General features: G+C 46.3%; 1 protein-coding gene across 1 annotated transcript in view; it reads left to right on the top strand.

Moving 5' to 3' along the window:
* Window positions 1-441: 441 nt before the first annotated feature.
* Window positions 442-24,752, top strand: part of sorcs3b (sortilin related VPS10 domain containing receptor 3b) — a 30,545-nt gene continuing 6,234 nt past the window's right edge. The window contains exons 1-23 of the mRNA XM_011603267.2: window positions 442-1,261; window positions 11,524-11,591; window positions 14,681-14,777; window positions 14,926-15,084; window positions 15,192-15,265; window positions 16,011-16,075; window positions 16,570-16,688; window positions 18,365-18,454; window positions 18,693-18,872; window positions 18,999-19,145; window positions 19,897-19,999; window positions 20,187-20,260; window positions 20,342-20,433; window positions 21,134-21,241; window positions 21,470-21,587; window positions 21,683-21,816; window positions 22,382-22,495; window positions 22,643-22,814; window positions 23,137-23,323; window positions 23,595-23,728; window positions 23,993-24,116; window positions 24,341-24,453; window positions 24,724-24,752. The exon at window positions 24,724-24,752 is cut by the window's right edge and continues 106 nt beyond it. Coding sequence (XP_011601569.2) covers window positions 635-1,261; window positions 11,524-11,591; window positions 14,681-14,777; window positions 14,926-15,084; window positions 15,192-15,265; window positions 16,011-16,075; window positions 16,570-16,688; window positions 18,365-18,454; window positions 18,693-18,872; window positions 18,999-19,145; window positions 19,897-19,999; window positions 20,187-20,260; window positions 20,342-20,433; window positions 21,134-21,241; window positions 21,470-21,587; window positions 21,683-21,816; window positions 22,382-22,495; window positions 22,643-22,814; window positions 23,137-23,323; window positions 23,595-23,728; window positions 23,993-24,116; window positions 24,341-24,453; window positions 24,724-24,752 — 3,128 coding nt within the window. The 5' untranslated portion in view covers window positions 442-634. The remainder of the gene's footprint in view (window positions 1,262-11,523; window positions 11,592-14,680; window positions 14,778-14,925; window positions 15,085-15,191; window positions 15,266-16,010; window positions 16,076-16,569; window positions 16,689-18,364; window positions 18,455-18,692; window positions 18,873-18,998; window positions 19,146-19,896; window positions 20,000-20,186; window positions 20,261-20,341; window positions 20,434-21,133; window positions 21,242-21,469; window positions 21,588-21,682; window positions 21,817-22,381; window positions 22,496-22,642; window positions 22,815-23,136; window positions 23,324-23,594; window positions 23,729-23,992; window positions 24,117-24,340; window positions 24,454-24,723) is intronic.

The raw sequence follows: 24,752 nt of genomic DNA, 5'->3' as shown, positions 1-24,752 counted from the left end.
CACAGCCCCGTGCATCAAAGTGTTATCGGAGACACGTCGGGCTTCTTTTTTTCATCAGTCGTCCAACCGAATTCCTCCAAAAGGTGTCCGCTGGTGCGCACGCGTGCGCGCGCGCGCGGCTGACAGGTGAACGCGGTGGTGATTGATGCAAACAAATGATGCTTATTTTTCCACCTCCTGTCGCTCCAGATGCAGAAATATTGCCACAGCGTGAACACTGTCTGTCCCGATGAAGCGCAAATTACTTTCGCTGTCAGTCGTTGCGAGTCAATTAAGTGAAGATTTGGAAAAGTTTTCCAGTTGCACAAAAACCCATGAAGCCAAATTAATTCAGAAATGTCGGCCATCAACAGTATGCATTCATTTTCTATATCACATCAGCATTTCTAGACGCGCCTGTGATTCTCCCCTCCTCGGTCATGAGCTCAAGACGTTCCCGCAGTCACTCTCCGTCGACGCGTCCGCCTGACGCGCAGCGCCTCCCCACCGGTGCCTCACTTTGACAAATTCCTGGATGTGAGCGGGTCTGCTGAATGGCTCCGTGCCACTAATGATTCCTTGAATACTTTTAAAGTTCCCCGGCTCTGTTTGATCTTTGCGCCCGAGAGCAGATTATCAGGTTGGAAAGGACGCGATGGGACCGTGGTCGTTTTGGAGTTTTTCTCTCCTGGCGTTCGCGTTACTGGACCTCTTTCCACCCAAGTTGCAGGGTCGGGCGGAATTAAGTTCTCTTAAAACAAACGACAGATTTCGTGTTGTGGCGACGCGGGTAAACAGAAAATCAAAAGTGTCGATCCAAGGCGACGATAGCGCAAAAGTTTTTAGCCCTTTTATTACGGAAACAGACGGTTCTCTGACACCGCGCAATGGGACTGAAAACCGGGCGCCAATCGCCATCAGAATACAACCAGACAGTGACAGCCGTGGAGAAAAGTGTAGAAATAGTTCTGGGGAGGCTCAGGTTGGAGCCACGGTGCCAGAAAACACCATTTCTGACCGAAGGGACAGAATAAAACGAAGTAAAGGTATGTCTGAGAATATGAATGGGGATACCAGAGGAGAAACGATGGCAAAGAAGACATTTGGGGAGACGATCCAAGCAGCATCCAACTCCAGAGCTGAGTACTGGCGGAACGGGGACGATGCCAGAGGGTCTAACCCGAGTCAAAATGAACCGCACCTGGACACCTCCACTTTTGCCCTGGCGGGAGATTCGGCGCACAATCAGGCGATGGTGCACTGGTCCGGACACAACAGCAGCGTGAGTTCCTGTCTCACCAGTAGGACATTAGAGTGCATGTGCATGTTGCTGTTTTGATTAGCTTTTTTTGTTGTTGCTGCTGCGTAAAAGCAATACTTTTTATTTGTTTGGGAAAAATCTGTCGTATTTTTACGCACGCGTATTTCAGGGCGCATGAGGAATTAAACATCCTTACCGGGGAAAAACATCTATATGAGCAGGAAATAAATCCTCTTCTTTCATTTTCGTCTTTTTAAACACGCAGTTTCTCGCCCTGACGACGCGGCTGTTTGTGGCTGACGCTATTGTGCACCCGCAGGACGCATCCGCGCTCCTCGGAACTGCTGTGGAATCATTTATTTCCAAGTGTTTGCCATCTGAACTTTAATCAAGGAGTTCATTTAATACAGTAGATAAATGCATCTGACACCAGGCTCCTGGAAGGCGTAATCACAGCACATTAATTATTTATGAAACAATCAGCCTCTCGGGTTGGCGATGGTAGGTACAGTTTTAAAGGGACTTTACATCACATTAAATGCAACCTGGCATTTAATGCGATGCTGATGAGAACGTCTGACCTTTTGGCAAATGAACTGCGGCTTGTATTTGATGATCAAGTCTCACTTTGTTGATAACTGTCTGGGTGAACAAAGCAAAGCAGTGCCTGTTGTTGAGAGTGACACTAAAGGACAGGTGGAAGGGGACGTGCATCACCTGCATGGGTGCAAACAGACTTTGAGGAAACGGCCCCCTCCCTCTTCACACAGCCCGCAGCTCAGCGCAAAGACAAAGCAGATTTTATCTTTTACTTTACATGTGCAGCCCGATAAAGAAGGACGCAGTTGTTATCATACATAGAGATCTGCATAAACGGGGGCTTCCTTCCAGGTAAATGGGAACGCTCGGTCACGCAGGAGGCTGTGAGGCAGCCACATTAATCCTGGGCCGCGTCAGAAGACGCGTACGTCTCAGAAAGCCTGCAAATATGGCATCTTTTATTTAGATAACCATATTTTATTAATCAAACAAAGCTGTTTGTTAAATGAATTCATCCCCTCTGAGGCACCAGGCTCTGGTCAGTGTTGGTGCGTCACGCCGGACAGAAATCCATGGTGAAAACGCGCTAAAATGCCCGGAGAAAGATGCTAGCCGTCGCTGTCTTCGCCGACAAAGGTCCATTGTGCTGCAGGACACTGCTCACTAGATCATCGCTGATGAGCTTGTCACTGCATCCAGTCAACATCTGAGATTTATACAGTCTGAATCTCTGCCCGCCCCCCCAAATGTTCCTCTGGAGCTGCAGCGTCTAAACCGATGATATTTTACGGCCGGGATTTTATGGCTCAAGACACATCAGATTTAAATGACTGATAATAAATCCAATCTAAAAGGGGACATTTGAAATGATATTACCTCATTTCTGGAGTCTGGGGTGGTTCTATCGAATATTCACTGGAGACTTTGCTCGTGATCGGGCCGGGATGTGAAAGGGAGGGGGCAGTGAAACGAGGAAAGATTTAGGAGATGATAAGAGATGCACCAGACCTTCACAGTGAAGATGTGATGAAAGACAGCGCTGCTTCAAACCTCCATTCTTGTTTTCTCGCGTTGGTGTTCTTCTGCATCTTCAATCTGTCTGGACTCTAAATGCAGCCATGCAATCGTTGTCTTTCAGTAAAAACCACCAACGATAGCAAATAAACATAAATAGTCTGGCTTTTATACCTCCTGCACATCAATACCTCAGTCCTTTGGCTCATATGGGAGGTTAAGCTGCAGGTAAACAGCCATCCCAGCACATCTGACACTCCAGGGATGCAGAGCCCCCTCCCCCCCTCCCCCATACCACACACACACACACACACACACACACACACACACACACACACACACACACACACACACACAAACGATGCAAAAGTCTTAGTGAGCGAGTCAGCCGGTGATCACAGAGTTATTGACAGTCCAATGATTTCAGGCCCTCCATTGACCGTCTTTGCGAGCTCCTCACTTGCTGCCGGCCAAACGGGGACACCGGGCCAGAGCCGAGCAGTTAATGAGTGTTGTTATTGACATCACACACTCCGAGCTGCTGCCGCTGCAGAAATATTGGTGTAAATAATGTCCAACCCACGCGAACACCAGCCCGACCAAAGAGACGGTCCGAGGTGTGAAAATCAAGTGGACTCCCCTACAGTGTATTTTCCTTTGCTCTGGGACCGGGAAGGGCGCGGCTCTCCCGGGTCACCCAGTGGGAACGAGGCAGTTATTGTTGCACATAATCTCCTCGGTATAAATTGATGATAAAAAGGAGGAAATGGCGCAGCCCCGGGGGGACACTTGAGTTTTAAACCGGTTCATTAGACAGACAGCCATTCCATTTAACATGCCAGTGCTGGTTCCATAGAAGCTCCTTGATCCATAAAATCAAATGGAACTGGCTCCCAATTCACAGGAGCGTCTGACCGCAGTTTGTTGAGGGATGATGAAAGTTGCATTAAAAGGGAGGCGGTCTGAATTATAAAGCACTAATGTCTTTTCAAGTACAATTACTTCCGTTATAATTCGGGATGTGTTGATTTGATTGGATGGACTGATGTTTGCCACTGGGAAAAGCGGAGCTGTATATACTTCCGTGCTCCCACCCATCTATGTCTTTAACTGGGCTGGACTTTAGGGTGTCGGCGCCGTGAGTCCGTTCATTAATCCTGCAAATCTCCAGCCTTCGGGGACGCAGCGTCCAACGATGGGGAATGTCGATTAAAAAAAAAAAAAAGCCCCGTGTGTCATCTGAGATGTAGAACTCCGGCTGCTACGGCAGCAAAAACAATTGTTCTAGAGCCTCAATGGGTATTTGTTGAAGATTTGTTGGAGAAAAAGGCGGCGGGCCCTCCCTCTTCCCTCCACCTCCATTTGATTTTATGGCACAGCAGATACATGCTTCACCCTCTATGTAGTAATAATTCAGTGAAATCCCGGTTTTTACTCCTCAAATGCCACACGCGGCCTTTTTATCATGAATCATTTGTGCTGGGAGACCATAATGCATCACATCAGCGGAGGGCACCGGCACTTCGTCACCGTTGAGCTGTATTTTGGCCCCACAGAGTACATCTGGAGCGGCGAGGAAGGCCTGTCGCCGGCGATACGCACCCCCGCCCCGCCACTGCTGCCTTTCTTCCTTCTTCTCTTTTAAAACGTGCACGGACTGATATTGCAATTTTAATCAAAGTGACAAAGCGGGCGCTGAATCATATTTGACAAAATTTGCATGTGATTAATTAAATAACTGCCACACAGTGGGGAGAGACACTATACCCCTTGATTTCGTTAGGACAACAAATTTATGCTTTTTTTTTTTTTGATTGGCAAAGGAATTCTGATTGAGGGAATCTTCGTGGGGAGGGAGAGAGAAGTGCGGCCTGTTTTTAAATGAAGTTTTAATACTTGAAGGTCGCGGCTCACTTTCTTCTGACCTTTAGGCTCATCGTTCCTCATTCTGGGAGTAATTTGTGTTGAGCTGCGCTTCAAATCCTCATATTTCCTTAAGCAGCAGAGAGTTCAGAGCATTTAGAGCGTTTACCGTCACATCTGCAGACGAGCTCGGTCAGCAGCTTACAGTCGGGATTTAGCGTGGCGGTTTACAGCGGAAACCGTCTTTTAAGGCCGGACAGACGGACGGAGCAACATGATGCGACACGAAATGACAGCACAGCACAACACGACACCACACGGTGCCGCGCGCCGCGGCATGAAACATCACATGACCCCACTCCGCAGCACAATAGAACAGGACACAACGGCATGGCAGCGCAGCACAAAGCAACACAGCGTGGTTTCAGCCCTCCCTCATCCAAACCTGTGACCCACTCCTTATTTTGGATTGGTTGTTCTTGATGTTGACGGGCGAGTGAAAAGAATTAAAGAATAACAGCACTTTCAGATGCGGTCTTTATCATTTTCAGCAGGTACGCCTCCCATTCAGAGTGGCTGCGTCCCAGCGTGGGCCGGTGCGAGCCCGTGAAGCCGGGGCCAGCAGTCACGGAGCTCTTCTTTTATCTTGGCACACTCTGATGGTTAAACGGTGCCCTTCATCATTGTCACTGATCACATTCTCACTCCTTTATGTCCTTCTCTACTTAAGATTCTTGCTCTTCTGTCCAGGCGTGATTGAATTCCACTTGATAGGCGAATACAAGACTTTTTAAATTTTTTGGCCGCCTCATACAACAGCAAATTATGTAGAAATCCACATTCTTTAGTACTCAGATCTCAATTTGGACACTTTGACCCGGCGATAGTTGAAAGATGGAAACGCACCTGCTGATCTTCTGCTCAAATTTGCGTCATTGTTTTCAAAGTTTCTCCGTCAGCGTTTCGCATGGCAGGAGATGAAAGGCACGCGTTCATAAATGATGAGAACAGATGCGAGCTTTTACGAGGCTTTGATGAGTTTTTAGGCAAACTGTCGGCCCCTTTGTGGGAAACTGACATGACATTTGGGTTTGTGGATCAGTTATCGGCGTCGAGCTCCGTGGCTCATCACCGTGTTCCCGCTCTTGCTCTTTTTACCGCTTCATTGTGCGTTGCTGCCTCAGGATTCACCAGATAGATAGATAAATAAATTCCATTTGCAAGATAAGGTCATCTTTTAAGTCTACGCCACCCAGTCAATAAGGGTAAAGAGTAAAAGCATTGTTGCGTGAAAATATGGTGTTGCAGAGTTTTTGTTACACCAGCTTGTGAAAATGTCACGCATTCAATGATCCCTTTTAAAGGCAGTAATTGGATCGCACACTTTCCTCACACACCTCATTGGATAAGTCATAACAAGAATTCAACTGTTTCTTTTGCAAAAATTACTTTGTTTTGGGCACATCAGCCTGGTTTCCTGCTAAATAACAAAGTATTTTGTGTTTTCATTAGTTGTCACCACTTGTTCAGCGCGATGGATCCCAGTAGCTTTTACTCACAATCCACTCATCCAATCTAATGAGGATTCAGTTAGCTCCACTGCTAACGAAGCTAACAAACCGTATACAACAAGGGAACCAGGCAGATCGTTGTGCATTAGTGCTGGCTGATACTGCAAAAAAAAAGTTAAATTCTGTTTCAGAAAACAATAAAATACTAAATATAAAACAATGAAAAGGTCCCGCGACAGTAAAATCCTTCGCCATATGTTTAAAACGCAGCACGCTGACTTTTAAATTGCACAGAACGTAAAGCTTGGTGAACTTTCCATCCGATTTGCCCTTGAAGGCCACATCTCTTTCATTCCCTTTTGTTCCGCCCACACAGAAGTCAACATCAGAGAAAAAAAAAATATGGATCCAGTGTTTCTCAGCCTCGCTGGAGTGAGTTCATCAAACATATTTCATTGAAATTTCACCCTTAGCTTTCATTAAAAGAAATAAAACAGACAGATCGCCATCTTTTATCCCGCAATGGTGAACAGCACCCTTTAATGCTTATTGTTGTTAGGATTAGACAGATATAACATTCCCATAAAGCCTCGCTGTATAGGTTTATTTGAGGCAAAGCTCTTTTAAAGTCGACCCATTTCATTAATTTCCCCACATAATGGACTGAATTGATTGCTGGAACCTCTGAAGCTTGGAGCATCGGGGCTATATGACCGGAGCTCAGGAGTCGAGAGGACGAGCAAACATACTGGCGCTGCACACTAATGCACAGGGACTCTGGAGGGAGGTTTGCTTGATGAAAGCAGAATCCCTGGAGTATCTTTTCACTCACAAAATACAAACATTCAATTTAGTTCACAGATAATACGAGGAAAGAGTGGGCTCTCCCCTCCGCAGCCCCATTTCTCTTAAAAGCAGTTTGTCTTTACTGCTAAGTGCTCTACTTTGAAGGCAGCCTTTCATGGCTGCAGTCGTGCTGTTTTCTCCTCTCATTTGTTCAAATGCCTCAATACAGTCGGGATTTTGCCTTTGCTGCTTCGCTGCTGCAGACCTACTGTATGTAAATGTCCAGCCAACGCTGCGTTTCATGGTGTTTGCATCAGGTGATGTTTATTGGTGGTGGCAGTGGTGGGGAGGGGGGGGGGGGGGGGGGGGGGGGTCCGAAGAGGTCCTCTGGGGACCTGCGTCACTTCACCATTACCCCCAACACCATCATCGAATTCTTACGATTGGTATTTAATCGTGGAAGCTACGCAGTTTGTTCAAAATGAAAGACTTCCTATTAGAAATACACAGGAGGCATCGATGGTTGTTCTCTCTATGGACTGAATGTATCTTTATTTAATGTAATAATTTGTAAAAATTATTAAGAGTAAACTGACTCCAACATGCCTGAGCCAAACGCTTCACTTAATCAGACGGCCATTTTACTTTGGCACCAAAACTCTCCTTGAAGTCCATTTCAAAGTGGAAAAACCATCAGTACTTGCTAAAAAAAGCCACAAAAGGTAGTCTCAGTCTCTCAGGTGTTTGTGTGTTTATCCTGATTAAGCTGGAGATGATCCCGCCGGACGTGTGGTCAAACATAATTGACTGTTAATTGCTGGAAAAACGGGCATCAGAGAGTAATAAATGCTGAATAATGAGACTTCTTCCCAAATAGGGGACACAGAGATGGAATTCATATAGCTGTATAAGGACATAAGGTACAGAATTACCAGACCGATCCTTTTTAATTCTGTTGTATTTCAAATGTTTTGCATGGAAAAAAATAACACAATTAATTAATTGGTGGCCTTTAGCTGTGACAAGATGACAAAAATGCTCCTCTTCCACTTCCTCTTTCTTTATTCTGTGCTTTTAAACATGGACGGACTGGCTGTCCAATCAAACTGTCTTTGGAACAATGATCGTCCTTCATATTGGCTGTTAATGGAAAACAAAAACACTTTCCTGAAGGACGACTGTGCAGTCAAAGCACTAACTGGAACTGTTTTATAAAGTAAAATTTGTGTCTATACGGCTGAGCCTGCTCTTTAGTTGTCGGTGGACCAGATTGGCTACCAATGTTTGCAGAGCTCTACCGCCAGCTAACCTCTATGTTTGCGGTGCCTCGCTTTTGTTACATGCGATCACATTTTTGACTTTTAAAACATGCTCAAGTAGCTTGCTAGCTCAGGTTAGCATCTAGGATTTTGCTGTTTCCACCAGGAAGTGATACGTTGTTCGAGGCGAAGCCGCGTACAAGCCTGCAAGACTGACGCAGGAAGGAGCACAAAATGATTAAAGCAGAAATTAGATTTGAGTAATTGGATTAGGAATAAAGTGAAACATTACATGTGTGGGTACGTGTTTGGGAAAATAGATAAGGAAGTCTTCGGGAAGATACCCTAGTGCATGGAATCATTCACCCCCGGGGAATAAAATACAGCGTCCTATGAGTATTCGTGAGGATGTAAATGTCTATCATTGTAGTCGTGTTTTTGTTGTTTGTTTTTTCACAGATGCTAATGATTAAAACATTCAGTATGCGTCGTTACGAGTCTAAGCATGAGCCGTTAGCTGTGTCGGTACGACGCGACTTACATCCTTTGCCTATATCGGGTTTCGGGATCCCCTGGAAATTAATTTAGATCCTTCGCTTCTCCCCTTCAGCGAGGCTGAAAAAGAAACTTCCTCCACACATCTGCATGAAAATATTCCTGACGTGCGTAAACGCTGTGGCTTCTTTTCATGATGCCGCCCCCAGAGAAAGGAAGAAACGCCGACCTGAAGGTGTGAGATCCTTTTTTCCCTTCACGTTCACCAGTGACTTCCCAATTACACAGATATCTTGTTCGAGGGGTGCAGTTTTAATGATGCTTTGCTGTTTGCTTAAAAAGCAACAAGTTCCATTTGAATTTCAGGCAGGAAGCATGAAAAGCCGCGCAGATCTACAGTCTATTTGGTTTTATGGACAGCCATATTGCAGTGCAGCGCACGTAGATGAATCGCATCAAAACTGTGAAGCCGCCATGGCGATGTTGAAATGCCTGTCGCATCTGACCAAAGCACTCTAAAAATTTGTGCGTTTCTCTTAAAAAGGGGGGCTGTGGTGGGGGTGAGGGGAGGAGAACACAGGTTTGGAATTTTTGAAGATCTAATTTGATCAGACGTGCTGTGTGTGTGTGTGTGTGTAAGGGACTGACATGTGTATGTAGTGTAGAGTGGATGAGGAACGGAGAAAAAAAAACCCTGTCAGTATGAGATTATGGGTGTAACTTCTTTTTTTTGCTTAAAATGGATCTAAATTTGAGCAAGTGGGGAAAATAAATACAGAATAAAATGAAAGGAGGAAGAAACGGACAGTTTTAAACTGAATACAGACGGGATCTGAGATGGATGCTAAAAATTAAGGAAAAAGCAGCAAAGAAAGTGACAAGAATAGAATATTAGGGTGAAGGGATTACTAAACCCAACTCCTCGGAGGGTGAAAGCGGGTCTGGGGGGAAAAAAGGGAAAGAAATGATTGGTTGACTTTCCTGGGGCAAAGCTCTTTTTGCTCACATCAATAAAACATAAACATGAATAAATGCACTGCTTTCAGCCTTCCAGGGTCGTTACTTAATTTCATGTATGCAAGTGAGCAATGATAAGCCCGGAAAATTGTATTTACCTAGAAGGCTCAAAAATCACTCTGGAAGCCATTTCCTGTTTGTTTGTCTGCAATTATTTACATAAATGCAAGGCTGCACCGTGAACTCTTCTCTCTTTTTGGCGACCATCTGGTTAGCGTGACTCGGAGGCCGCGGCTCCCTCCTGACTGCGTCCGCTGAAGTGCCGCCTATCAATAATGCTAAAGATGTGGGAATGCGACGTCTCTTGGCGATCTACGCCTGATGTAGCTACTTAGGGACAAATCATCCAAACAGTCATCTGCCTCACTAGCCCGCCGGTCCCCGAGGTAGATCCCCGCTGACCCAATTGAAGGGGGTCATTTTTTGTTAATGAGCCAACTGTGCAAACATGTTGACAACAGTTAAGACAGAACTCCTAATGGAAATTACAGCCCGGGTGCTAAGAGGCGGTTTGGCTGCGTTCTATTTTTAGCGGAGGGCTAAATTGTTGATTAGATTGGACGAGTGTAAACGGTTCAAACCTACTTTACGGCCGTGTAGTTTTACGCTCGCATGTTTGATACTGACGGAGAAAAAAGAAGGACAAATAAAGAGGAGACAAATGATTAGCGGTTTGGCCCAGTTTTGCCTCTGTTATCTGTTTTTCAAAGCAGGCAATTAGGGCCAACATCACAGCCATTTAACTAAGTCTGTCGACCAAATTGATTCAGACTCGAGCGCCGGACCTCGCAGACATGGTGCATTTAGTTATGCAAATGCTTATCTCTGCGTGTGATTGGTTAATTAACCTGTAACGCAGATAGTCCCAGCCATGCACAGTGGCTATTTGATGGCTAAATTGTGGGTCAATTGGGTTTTTAACATTTTCAAAGCAGACTTAGCGGCTCGTCTTTGTTTCTGCGTGCCTTGTGTGGCAGTTCTCCGTTTAATGACTATTTCTGCAGGTCCCGCGGGGTTAATGTGTTTAAACTCACTGTAATTGAGCTCTGCACCGGTCTTTGGGGATTTCTAAAATTCTTTCCCTCATATTACACCAAGTTCGGCTGTTATTATCTACCATCCCTGCTCTCCACTCTTCCGTGTCGTGTCCTAAAACCTTCCCTTCCCCGCCCCTTTTCTTTCCAGAGTTATGATCGTCCCCCTGGGAGGTCATTTATAATGCCATTGGACTGACAATAATTCGTTTGCACACCATTTCCCCGCGCCCTCGGAGCCTGGGCAGGCTTTTACGGTCGACATTTCTGTTTGCCCAGAAACACATTGTCCAGCCATGCTCACAATACATGCAAGGCCAGAGCTGGGCTTCCAAAACAAATGACGCAATATCGAACCAATTGGACATTTCCTTAATATTTGTCAGTGTGAGTTCTCAAGTGCGGGGTGAAATAAAGGCAGATTCAGGAGAGAAGGAGCGGCCCGCGCCACTTTTCACTGCTCAGCGAACAATTACGCTCAGATTTGGCTGTCATGTACGTATATCATTCCACATGAGATACAAACACACTTCTTGACAGCTCACATGGGATTTTATTTTTTCTCCCCAGGTCCTGCACCCAGCAGACTGACTCTTTTTTTTTGACAGGCTGAAGATGACTTGTCAGAGAGATAATGTACTATATGAGGCTAATATTTCATGTTGGTAATGATGAAGCGGGCGTTTATTCCGTATCGTTGGCCGCTGCAAGGTGACACGTGGGCAGAAGATGACACATTTAAGGGGCCTTTCTTGCTCTTTCAGGTCATACTGATCCTGACTAAACTCTTTGACTTCAACCTGGGGGCTGTTACGGAGAGCTCTCTCTGGAGGTAAGTCTGTTCCCTCCCTCCATCCATCTAAAGCAGCGTTCTCTTTAAACATTCATTTTGTTCACTATTCAGACTTCAGGGGGAACTAGTTTAGGTTTCACCTCCCAGCATCGAAAATAAACCAGTTCACGCTCATTTGTTCCATTTTTTATGCACTGGGAGGCTTCTGCTCCACACATGTGGTCGCGTCGCTCCTGTTGGAATAAACGGAACCTTACGTGAACCAGTCACGGCCCAGATGTACAGCACTAAGACTGAGTGGGAGCTAATAACCACACCGATAACCAGCTGGTTAATCTCTACCTGAACCAGAGAGGATTCAGAAGTTATCCTGTTGGGCAGGAGGACTTCGCTGGGATGAAGAATAATTTTAAGTAAGGTGTGTTCGGTGGATTCAAGGTTAAGGTTTGGAATAGGAAAGTTGAAATGCCTGCAGGAGGGAAGTTGGGAATCGTGATTTATTACCTTCAATGTATGTCTAAAGGGTAAAAGCCAAGAACGGACACGATGGGATCTGCACTGCGCCAGTTTAGTTCTTAAACCCCTTGTGTTCATTAAATGCCATTTCAAAGCCGCAACAGAAGCACTGAAGCCTTGTCTTTATCTGGCACGGCAGTATTTGGCTCCATAAACAGGTCTTTATGATGGTGGAGGCTCTTTAAACTACTGATTTAGCACAATGGCTCAGTCTGCAGGGGACTGGGTCTGGGAGTCACAGGGGTTCTGGTTGTGGACCAAGAATTGGAACGTGGAGAAGCAACTATGGTACCAATTTTCAATTGGGGTTGATGAAAGGTTACGAAACCATCTCCAGAATTTTATAAAAATGCAAAAGCAGAGCCCCCCACACAATAAAAGTAATATATTCACGGAGAAAGGAGCATCCATGAGTGATTTATAGCGTTCATCCTTCGGAGGAGATGAGGAATCAAGTTACACTTGGAGCCAATATAAAGTATGTTTTAATAAAGCTGCATGAAGAGGTTGAGAATGAAGCATCGCCCTCCCGCGCTACCGTAAATTACACAACTAAAAGTTCAACAGATTTTTTCGTAAACTCCTTTTCTGTCAGTCAGCCAGGAACAGACAAACCTTTGGTTGAGGCAGAGACGCACCTTCCGATCCTCCAAGCCAGAACTTTTCTGATAGATTCTATCTTTGATTGATTGTCATCCGTAACCTTTTGTTTCGAAGGCAATTGACATGCAATTGCTACAGGGTAGCCGTGGTAATTCCACGCAGTGTGTATTGAGAGGTGAGTTACAGTGCCCTGTCAGGTCATAAATAAGAATGGAATTCATTAAGGATTATACCACAGAGAGCACAATCCAGCCTGATTAACCCCCCACCCCCCCACCACCACCACACACGCATCTCCTCTGTAGCCTGCAGAGAACTCATTTCATTCTGAAATACACATAAAAAGAGACCATCAGTCCGCCAGAGCAGAGCTTCAAATTAATATCCGTTTCACCAGCGGCGCTGCTAAGATTTACACCCGACTTGATGCGTTTGGAATCCGTATTGTGTACATGAGCTCCTCCGTCTTCAAGGTGTCTGTTTAACAGTAGCAGCACAAGTAAATTACCTCAGAGGAGTGCACGCAGGCTTTTAGGATGTTTATTAGGAAAGCCGAGACTTGGATGAAAAGGAAGCAGAGCGAGCGATAATGTAATAAATGGCTGGTGACAATAGCTCGGGGAAGGGGGGGGGGGCAGAACCCCAAACGTGAACTAGTCTGAGCCCACCTGGGGTGGCTGCAATTACAGCAGCTAACAGGCTCTCCTTCACCATCGGACGGCCCCGTTTGACAGGAGTACTTAAGCGAAACACAGATGTGTCGAGTGGCGAAGCCTCCGAAAACAACGTTGGTGCCAAATAGGACGATTCAGATTAATGCACAGGCAATGACAGCAGACACTCGCTGGATCTATCCAATTATACAGTCAAATTACATTCGGAGGCACTCAGGTAGAACTGAGAGTCCGGTGTGGTGCGGCGGAATATGAAGATTAGGATGACAAACACATCTAAGCTCGTAATGGAATGCGCGGGCTTGTAAAGAATAAGCATGTTTATGGGAGCGAGTCCTCTGTACTCTGCCGTGACAGAATCCACATCTTATTTTGTTTTAAAACACACAGCCCATTTATCCAAGGACTTCCTGTCAGCTTCCCCCATTATTCCGCATATGCCAGTTGTTAGACGCTGCTTTTAGCCGCAATTGTTGCTAATACGCAGCGCTGAAAGCATTATTTGGAGCGTAACCCGGCTGAAAAGACAGAGGTGCGAGGTGCTGAACATTTTTCAGAATATTTCGCCGTCAGCAGCTGGTTTTACTTGGACGGAGCTGAACACGCAAAGGCTTGGCTCAAGCTTGACGTGCATAAAGCGAACGTCTCCTCTGCATCATGTGTTTAGCAAAGCCATTTTTTTGCTGATTGGCAGCATAGTTGGGAGCAGGAAATGCTCTAATGACTAGGTGGACCCTTTTGATGCGGGGCCGAGCTTTTATTCCCCTCAAGAGGCATGTTTTTGTGCTGGGTGTCAAAATGTGGAACTTTTTCTTGCCTTTATTGCAGACATAAGCAGGTGTGTTCACCTTATCCTGTGTTGTAGCGTTTACTTACATTTCCTTTGTTTGTATGTAACATACATCGATTTGTGTATTTCTCGACAGTGAGATATCACAATTGTGGTGCTTCCATTTGCTTTTATGGCATTTAGTCTTTTATAAAACGATCGCCAGCATCCTTATTCGTGCATCTCCAGTTGATACGGGCACTTTTCTCCCGCTGGAACGCACATCTTCTCTTTTTTTCTAAAGCACAATGGGGAACAAAAACAACGCATCGCCATGAAGGCAGGTTCCCTCTGCAAGCAGATTTTCTTTCTGTGAAAGGCTGACTGGTCATGTGTGTGTGTGTGTGTGTGGGTGCGATCAATTTCAAAATGTATAGTGTGCTTCAGGGACGCAGCCACCTAAAGAATAACTGATTGGTAGTTAATGAGGTAAAACAGGCCAAACTATTGGAACTGGTGTGTAGAAATGTGATTTTCTTCACTCATGTGTGTGTGTGTGTGTGCAGATCCAGCGATTATGGAAGCACCTACACCAAACTGGCTGACAGAGCCGGCAGGACTTTGCTGAGCTACCTCTACGTCTGCCCCACCAACAAGCAGAAGGTCGGGATTTCTTTGTTCCTTTTATCTCTTTGGTCTTGTCGTTCACTGGCTCCATGTCGGATCGTATTCTTAAATAAATTACTTCCAAATGACAGTACCTTTCCACTATTCTGATGCTACATCCCTCGCCTCGCTCTGCGTACTCTAGATAATGATCCTCAGCGACCCGGAGGTAGAGAGCGCCGTGCTCATCAGCTCAGATGAAGGCGCGACCTTTGAAAAGCATCCCATTAACTTCCATATCCTGAGCTTGCTCTTCCACCCGGCGCAGGAGAACTGGATCCTGGCCTACAGTCACGACAGCAAGGTAGCGTTTGAGAGCAGCGTGATGAATCTGTCCCCCAGTGTAGCTTAATGTCGCTGCCCATTCACGTCTTCCTCTCCATAGTCTGACGGTCTAAAATTATCTCGCAGCTGTACAGTTCAATGGACTTTGGGAGAAAGTGGCAGCTGGTTCACGCCGACGTGATGCCAGGACGATTCTACTGGTAGGATCACGCGACTCCCTTGTGGATTGCAATTTGCATCGCTGATGTGTTGGTGACCCACTGACGGATGTTCTGTCAAAAACGCGTCCCTCCCCTGGTAGCTGGGCCCAAAGCTGATTAGCATAGCGCACAGACCTGGAGGAATAGCCCTCCTGTTAGTGTAGCGCAGACAACACGCTGCGTTTGTTGTCGCCATCTTTTAGTAATCCGCAGTAAACACGGACGCGACTCCTTTTAACGCTGCTTGTCATAGAACATGTCAAAGTGCGTGTTTCTTTTCAAGCCCGTAAAGAGAAGGACAATGTTTGGAGGACAACCGCTCTCCATGAATGAACAGCATGACGCCTGAATGAATGTGAATAGCGCAGCATGTTTGTTTGCACTCCAGACGGCGCATTTTGTGTGCGACTGAAAATCACTTCTTCCCAATTATTATGCTAAATAGACTTTGTACTTTTGCAGCAACATGATAACACACCTATTTGCTTTCTGGTAATGGGAGAAGCCGATGCTTTGTCATCCCTCCTCCGTTGATTCTCTCGCGAATTAAGATTAATCGCCGCTGCTGGAGCAGATTCTGGACAGACTGATATAAAAACAGCTAGCAGTGGGTTTCTCACAGCAGCGATGTCCACCTACAGTTGTAACACTCCCCTCCTCTCATTTATCCTTTTTTCTCCCCATTTATCTCCCACCATTTACCACCTCTTCCCTATTTTCTCCTCCTCCTCCTTCTCCTTTGCAGGGCAGTAATGGGGCTGGACAGAGAATCAGACGTGGTCCACATCGAGACCCGCGTCGCGAAAGGCCGTGAGTGCCGCATTTCGGTTCACCGGAATGGTGAACCCGCAGGAACCTTTGCCTCTCATTTAGAGCGAGGTCAATGGCAGAATGAGACCTTTGGCGTGCTCCAGAATAGGTGTCTCCCAGCAACAAATGGAGGGTTTCGGCACATGGACGTCTCTTTAAACGGTCTCCTTTGTGTCATAGACAAATCTCAATTCCACTTTTCTAAACAGATCATCCAGGTAGAACAATTACCGGGAAATAAGGCCCCCTGCTGCTTTAGCCGGGCCCTTTTCTTTCACACAAAGAAAGTTGGAAACATTAACTCTGTTAATGTTGGATTTCATACTTGGTCAGCTGTATTGTGATGATTATCGTATATATCAGCTCAAAGCACCTTCAGGACTGAGTAAATTTACCTTATGCACCCCGTAACGCAGCTCCGGTGCATGCAAAGTGCAGTTTGAAGGTAAATGGGTGTAATTTACTTCTGATTGATTTCCTTTGCCTCTCTCCAGGGGCGCAATATGTCAAGTGCAGAGCCCAGCGATGCGCAGAAGGCAACAGACAGCGCCTGTTCCCAGGATACGTGGACACCAACTCGCTGGTGGTGCAGGATGAATATGTTTTCACGCAGGTCTGGAACGTAACGGATTACTTTGTTTCTTAATTAAAGGCAACATGGTGTCTCCAGCCCCCCCCGTGAAAAGGCCTTTGTCGCTGTGAACTTTGATTTTATTCCAGGGGGGTTGGGGAAGGAGGTGTTTGTTTATTTGGGGGTCCCTTGTGCATCCAATTCATGCTTTTTCATCAAGACCCACATAATGGCTTTTCCTAACGCACCTGTTCCCCACTGGCCCACTGTGTGTTTTGATTATGTTTTGTCTCATTCGTGTCTCCGAGTCTCCGCGCAGACATGACACCGACGCTGAAAACAGCCAGAGAGCGCGAAAATAACGGGGAATAGATCGGTTAGCGTCCTTATTATCCCCCGCTCTGACTTTGACTCCAATTAGACAGAAGCAGTCAGGGTTGTTATTAGAAATTTAATTTTCAAATGCCCTCCACCGTCATTGATTTTGACCACGGCTAAGCCATTTATCTCCTCCGCTGGTCAGCCACGATGCGATTGGTCGTCCGTATTAGACTCTGACCAGGACAAAATCAAATGTCATTACTCTGTGGTTTGAAGTTATATTAAATCATTTAAATCTCATTGAAAACACCCAGTAAATATAAAACAAGCACTGGGTTGATTTTCACCAGCAAATTAGTCCTTTTTAGCCGAGTTCTACCTGCAGATGACCGAAAAGGTAAATGTGATTTACCTTTTCAGTTTACCGCTGATTCTGATAGTTCCCCTCTCACTCCCCACAATTTGTGTCCCTGATTGGAACGGCGGCATCAGGCGGATGGAAAGGCGTGGGGGTTAGAAAATATCACGGCATGATTCAGAAATCACGACTCAATAAAACGCCCCAATTGGGTTTGGCTGGGACGATGCGGCGGCGGGAGACGCGGGAAAGATGCTGGTATGAAATGAGCAGGCGTCGTCCTGGCGGTGCTGCCCGTGTTGGCACAGACGACTTTCCCGTGACTTTCATCGCTCGGGGCGGCTGAATTTAACTTGACAAAGAGTAATGAGGGTATTGATTTGACTACAACGAAATAAGCAGTCCTCGACACCTCCGAAGTCTCCTGGGAGAGAAGCAACAGCCAAGTGCAACATCCTCAAAAATGTGGCCTGGGAAAATGCAGCCCATTGATTTTCAATAGATTATTCCATTAAAGCCCTGATGTAGTGCTCTGTATGTGTGTGTGTGTGTGTGTGTGTGTGTGTGTGTGTGTGTGTGTGTGTGAGGGGGGGATGGGGATCCTTCTACTTGATTAGAAAATAAGCAATCAAGTAGCGTCGCTGTGCCTGTGCCTGGGAGAGTGCGGCAGCATTAAGATGTCCGAGACGCTCTGTAGATGTAGTCAACATAAACTTCGCTGACTCCTGTCTTCAGCTAATTGAGAGCAGGATAATGACGACTGCCGGGCTGGTAATTTCAGCCTCACGCGGGGCCACATTACCGGTTTGATCGAGTCAGTCATGCTTTGCGAATGGACGCGCCTCCTTCAGGAGACGCCGGTGTCCTCATTTCACACACTCAGCACATGGAAATTCCTGCACATTATGTCTCTAAAAGGGGGCGTTTTTCCTTCCGCACCACTTGGAAAAAAAGGAACTTCCCAAATGAAAAAAAGAAAAACTGAGTGAACTGAATCTGTTTTTAGAGTAAAGTTGTGTCCTTTGACTCCATCGCTAAGGTAACCAAGTCAGGACGAGCCAGCTACTTTGTTTCCTACATGAGAGAATCCTTCAAGAAAATGATGTTACCAAAGTACTGTCTACCAAAGGTAAGAAACAAATAGCCATCAAACAGGAAGACATGCTAGATTCTCGGGAATATGATTATCTCCAGTGTTTTCACTCACTTTGATTTTCCTTTTGTTGGGTAAAAAAAAGAAAGCAGCGGAATCAAATCATTTTGTCAAAAAGCACCATTAAAATGAGCCTCGGCAGCTTCACTTTTAAGTTGGCTCTGTCATTGTCAACCTTTTCCTCTTCATCTTTTTCCTCCCCCCGCGCACACAGGACATGCATATCATCAGCACAGACGAGAAGCAGGTATTTGCTGCCGTCCAGGAGTGGAATCAGAACAACACTTACAGCCTTTATATCTCGGACTCTCCTGGGGTGTATTTCACTCTTTCCCTGGAGAATCTTCGGACCAGCAGGGGACCCGCCGGCAACCTGCTGGTTGATTTCTACAAGGTGCGCTCGGAGCTCTTATTTTCAACTCCTGACTTCATATTTTTTTCATATTCAGGCCTTATCACCCCCAAAAACCTCATTGCGCAGCGCCCCCAATCGCATGACAAAATTGGCTTTGTGTCCCAGGTGGAGGGCATTAACGGCATGTATCTCGCCAACAAACTGGTGGATGAGCACATCAAGACTTTCATTACGTACAACAAAGGACAAACGTGGGCCCTGCTGCCAGCTCCTCCCACCGATGTGGCCGGAAATAACCTCAACTGCATTCTGGTGAGTGGCGCTGGCTGAACAGTGGGATTCCTCAGCAATAAACCATCAAATATTGGCCTCCCATCACTTGTGCTGGGAGGCAGTCTTACTGTAGCATTAACTCGCCGCTTCATCCCACTAAATGGTTGAGAAGATGCGGGGCAGGGATGGGTGTCGGCGTCTTTACTTACAGGGGTCCAGACTTTCCATTAACCTCAATGATTTCAATTTACTACCTGTTGTCACGTCAGGCTGATGAAGGTCAGATGATAGCTAATGGCATTATGTGGACTTGTTATTCTACTGGTCCAGTTTATCTAATTGGGTCAGTATGTTGTTTGGGTCCGAGCCGTGCGGCTGGAATGAGAGCAGGTATTCGGTCTAATTGGCGACCATTATGCACCCACTCGCTTTCCGACCTCCCTCCGACCTCGGCCGGCTGAAAAGCCTTATTGATGTTTTTCTTTGTGCTTTTAGCCTGAGAGATGAGAGAAAATGATTTGAATCAATTTCGGCAGTTTTATCAGCACATCTCAGGGAATTTTAATTACATGCCTTGTTTGCTTTAGAATGAAACAATTTCAATGCCCTCTGAGTCCTCTCAGCCATTTTTCTGTCTTTTGAGGCGAACAAAGGCGTCTTTTGTTGCACAAACGCTCTGAAAATGTTTGCACTCTCCTGGCTAATTATATTCATGCCTGTAGAGATTCATCTGATCCGTAAAGTCTTGGGATCTGTTGGAATACCTGTTTTTTTTTCTTTTGTCCGACAGCCGTTCTGCTCGCTGCATCTGCAGCTGGAGATGTCGGAGAATCCCTACACTTCTGGACCCGTTACCAGCAAAAAGACGGTGCCGGGCATCATCGTGGCCACAGGTAGGGCTGCCTGAAGTCTATTAAAAGTGCTTATTTTGCAGAGATGCAGCCAGAATCCTAATCAGACAGTATATTTGACCCCTAAATCCCATAATATGGAGTAAACGCTCAGGCTGAAGTGATTTACACATCCTTGCATGGAAATGAGGACACGTAGCAGCAGGGAAATGATTACCTCTCTTCTCAGGGAATATCGGACCAGAGTTGTCCACCACCTCCGGGATGTTTATAACTTCCGACGCTGGAAATACGTGGAGACAAGTGAGACTGCACACATTCACCCTGAGACAATTCTCTCTGCTGTGATGTCACGAGTAATGAACATAATAAACGCTGATGCAGATCTTCGACGAGGAGCACAACGTCTGGTTTCTTGACAACGGGGGCGCTATGCTGGCGGTCTTACACGCCGCGACGCCCATCCGACACTTATGGTAAGTGGCACCTCCTGTTGCAATTACTGCGGGTACGAGCTTGCAGTGGACTATGGCACAGCTTCTCTTCTGATGCAGCTCATGATTACAGTTAATGTTTTCAACCGCCGACAGGCCCGTGATAATTGTACCGACGCAGCGGCTTTCAGAAGTGTCACAGACATTTCCAAACAGAAGAGTCCGTTACAGCTTTGTGCGTGCGTTTGGACTTGATGGCTTGAGTGCTTTTATGTAAATGAAAAGAGCCGCGTGGTGGAAACACGAGAGTGAGAATGCCCTCATAAGTGCCCCGTATTGTGGGTGCTTTGTAACACTATCCGCTTTGATGTCCCCACTCAGTCCAGCCGCTGTCAGAAATGATTAATCTCGACGAAAGGCGATTCGAAACCCTCCCAGATCCATTTCTAATGTTGCCACCTGAGTCATAGCTCTCTTTTCTTGCTCTGCCGCCACCTTCGGTAACTTCACTTCGCCGAGGAACATTTGTTCTCGTGCTCAGGTTGGTGTCAAGATCATTTTTCACGCTGAGGAAAATCCAAAGAGCTTCATCCTTCAGCAGCCGCGACAGAGAGTGACCCCCAATCTTTTATCATATTTGTCCGCATCTCGTGTTTCTCCATTTGAAATCTTAAGATGCATGCAGAGGGCGATACGTCTGGAGAGACAGACAGCCGTTGTTTTCTCCCTCTTTGTCATGCAGGATCAGTCTGGATGAAGGGAAAAAATGGGACCGTCATGGTTTCTCCTTGGCGCCTCTTTACGTGGATGGAGTTTTAATGGAACCAGAATCTGACAATCACATTATCACGTAAGCAGAAAAGGCTTTGCAGGTAGAGACCAGTGGAAGTGAGACAGATATCAGACTGGAAGAGTATTGGGCTTTTATGGGTTTAATCAAAGGCAGATCGAGCTTATTCTGGTAAAAAGTTTCATCAGAGGGAATATTAACTCGTCCCTCAGTCGGTTCTAAATTACAGATAACTGTTTTTTACTGCTTCCTGGCTGAAACTCCCAATTTTGTGAATCTATTCTCCAGATTTTTTGGACACTTCAGCCATCGGTCCGAATGGCAGCTGATCAAGATTGACTACAAGGGCCTGTTCAGCAGGAGATGCATGGATGGAGATTACCAGATGTGGCATCTGCACTATAAAGTAAAACTGAGTTTAGGCTTGATTTATTTGTGGTCAACTTTTTTAAAACTGAAAATAAAAATGCTCTGTTTTATTTGATTCTTTTTTCCTAATAGGGGGAGATGTGCGTGATGGGCGAAAAGCAAGTCTACATGAAGCGTCGACCTGGCAACCGCTGCATGCTAGTTCAGGACTACTCACGGCGCTACTCAGAGGAGCCATGCGTCTGCACAGCCTATGACTTTGAATGGTGATGACTCCCCTCCTCCCCACCTGTAACCCAGCCTTGTGGCATTGGTTGTCATCCACTCCATGTTTCCCAAACAGCTTCTTTACTTTGGAGACGGATGATCCGATCACCCTTAATTACAGCCACTTGGAAACCTTTGTAATCATCGACTGTAGTGTCAGTGAGCAGAAGTCCATCAGCTTCCATCTCCATCTTAGTATGCACAAATGCTCGATAACATATGACCACATTTCAAAAATCCAAGCAAATTTAAAACTGGACTTATGTATGAGAGAAGGCTTTATTGCGCTATTATGATGATGATTTGCATAACGCCAAGTGACTCATTAGAATTCGATTAATAATGAATGGCTAAATGAATTTTAAACATCTTTAATCCATCTGCCTGAAATTCTGTTTGATCGTGCTTGTCTGACAGTCATGTCTCTCGTTATGTTTTTTAAAATGCGCCACTGAAGCTCCCGCTGCGGACGATTGCCTCACCACAAAAGCTTGTTCTATAGATTATTTGAGTAGCCGCTTTTAAACTTCTATGACTTTATTCTTCTTCCCGGGCTTTTGGCAGCGATTACGGATGGGAACGCCAGGCGGATGGGAACTGCGCTCCTGCCTTTTGGTTTAATCCCGACAGTGTGGTGAGAAGCTGCAGCACCAGCCAGAGCTTCCTGAATAGCACAGGGTGAGTGGTGGAATCTATCAGGAAACCGTCCGTTTCCAGCCCGCGCGTCGGAACGACGCATCACTTCCTCATTTCATCCATTAAGTGGTATCTTCGCTGATCCTTTTGTGTTGAGGAGTTTTATGTTTGGCATTTTGTGCTTTGAAGCTATCGGAGGGTTTTAGCCAATAACTGTAAGGAAGGAGGCAGGAAGGTGTTCTCGCCCAGGAGGCAGGCGTGTCGGTCCAGACCGCCACGAGGCCTCCGGCTCGTCACCGGTCACGGAGAGCTGAGCGCCACCGTGGGAAGCAACGTTACCTTCATGCTTTACCTCGATGAGGTGAGTCACAAGTGGAATAACAGGTGCTAATGGGCTGGGTTGAAAGGTCAGAGGTCAGGTATTATCAGACGCCCTGGAGCTAACGCTAGAGGGTTATATAGAATAAATGATCATTGTAACTTTGTTTTCGTTGTTGTCCTTTGTGACGTTTCTGCAACTCAATTTCTGTCTCCATCCGCTCATATTCAGCAACAGAGTGTTTGTGACAGATGTTGCAGGACGTCGCAGTGCGAGCACTTCGGCGCCGTCTGCTTCTCACTTCTGCGTCTGAAATAACTCTAAGTGGCAGTGACGGGGTCCGTGTCTCGCCGCCTGTCTGCAGGGGGACTCTCTGAAGACCAGCATCCAGCTCGACTTCGGGGACGGCATCAAGATCACGTACTCCAACCTGAGCAGGACCGACGACGGCATCAGGCACATCTACCGAGCCACTGGGATTTACCGAGTCACCGCCTCGGCTGAAAACGAACAGGGATCCGACAGCAGCATGCTGTTTTTACACATCACCAGTACGGCAATAAAATTTAAAAAGAATCAACCTATCATTACTCAGCAGCAGCGCAGATAGCCTGAACCTCTCCTCTCTCCTGGATAGTCCCAGTCCCGCTGTGCTGAATTCAATTCCGGGCTTGTGCTACTTTAACGCGGTTCAAATTGCGAAACACACCTGGGCCTTAAATGTCCGTCCACTGTGATGCATGAAAGTGCTGAAATGTGTGCATGTGGGTGCATGTGGGTGCATTCACCTGCTCAAACATGCATGTCCCCGTGTTGCCTCAGGTCCGGTGGAGCGCGTATATCTCTCTGCTCCCGTTGTAGCCGTCAAAGGGAAGGAAGCTAATCTCACCGTGGTGGTTTGGCCCAGTCACACGAGGACCTTGACCTTTTTCTGGTGGTTTGACAACAGCTCCGAGGTGGGAACAACCTTCCCTGTCCCTTGTTCGCTTCCAGAATTTGGTGATGTTTAAAATACAATGTTTAAAATGTAGTGGCATCAGCCTCTCTGCTCGACCTAGCTGGGATGGCAGCTCTTATTTGTTTTTTTATTTATCCGGCTGTTTACTGCAGCAGCCAGCTCATTATAGAATATGTCAACGCATGCATGTCAAGAATATTCTATACTGACTTTTTTTTTTTTTCCTGAGAATTTCTCTGCTTTTCGCCCGTTTGAAATCCAGCCCATTATAACCTTGGAGGGAAGCGTGTCTTACACGTTTCAGAGGGAAGGAATAAACAAGGTTACAGTCCAGGTGGCTTCTGGAGGCACCATCATGCAGGATGCAAAAGTGATAACTGTTAAAGGTGAGCAGCGGAGACGCTCTTCAAACTCGTTTAATCGCTGGACTCCGTCCACGCCGCCACAGTCTAATGGCTAAAATGTCACCGTGGGTGAATGGGAAACTTCGGGGGGCAATTAACATCTAGGTGCATGTTGTTAAAAGAAAAACGACTGCACGCGAGATCAATCAGGGAGGAATTCGGAGGGAGCGTTCAAGCCGTAACAAACCACTTTATGTTCCTCTCAGAGTTCTTCAGGTCACTGCTGCTGTCGTTCTCGCCGACTCTTGATGAGCACAACCCTGACATCCCGGAGTGGAGGGAGGATGTAGGGCGCGTGGTGCGGACAGCTCTGTCACAGGTACGTCATGTCTCCGTCCTTCTGAGATCTCTGCTGCAGCCAAAAGTCTGCCACAAGTGGCTTTCATGGCTATTAATCTTTCATCCCTGAGTGCAGCATTGAGATGACAGTCACAAATATTCCGCGTCTTTTTTGTAGACATGCAACTTTTTTTCTTTTTAACTTTACTTTCCTGACCAGACAGCGTCGTCTGGTGTCAACTTGATATCTCAAAGTTTGGGCACAAACTTTAAACTCCACCGGGGGCGCCATGTTGTTCCCTCACTGCAGGTTTCTGGGATTTCTCCGGAACAGCTGCT

The sequence above is a fragment of the Takifugu rubripes genome, chromosome 4, assembly GCF_901000725.2.
Source record: "Takifugu rubripes chromosome 4, fTakRub1.2, whole genome shotgun sequence".
Lineage (NCBI taxonomy): Eukaryota > Metazoa > Chordata > Actinopteri > Tetraodontiformes > Tetraodontidae > Takifugu > Takifugu rubripes.
Note: the sequence above shows the minus strand (reverse complement) of the source record. Positions and strands in the feature narration are given on the sequence as shown.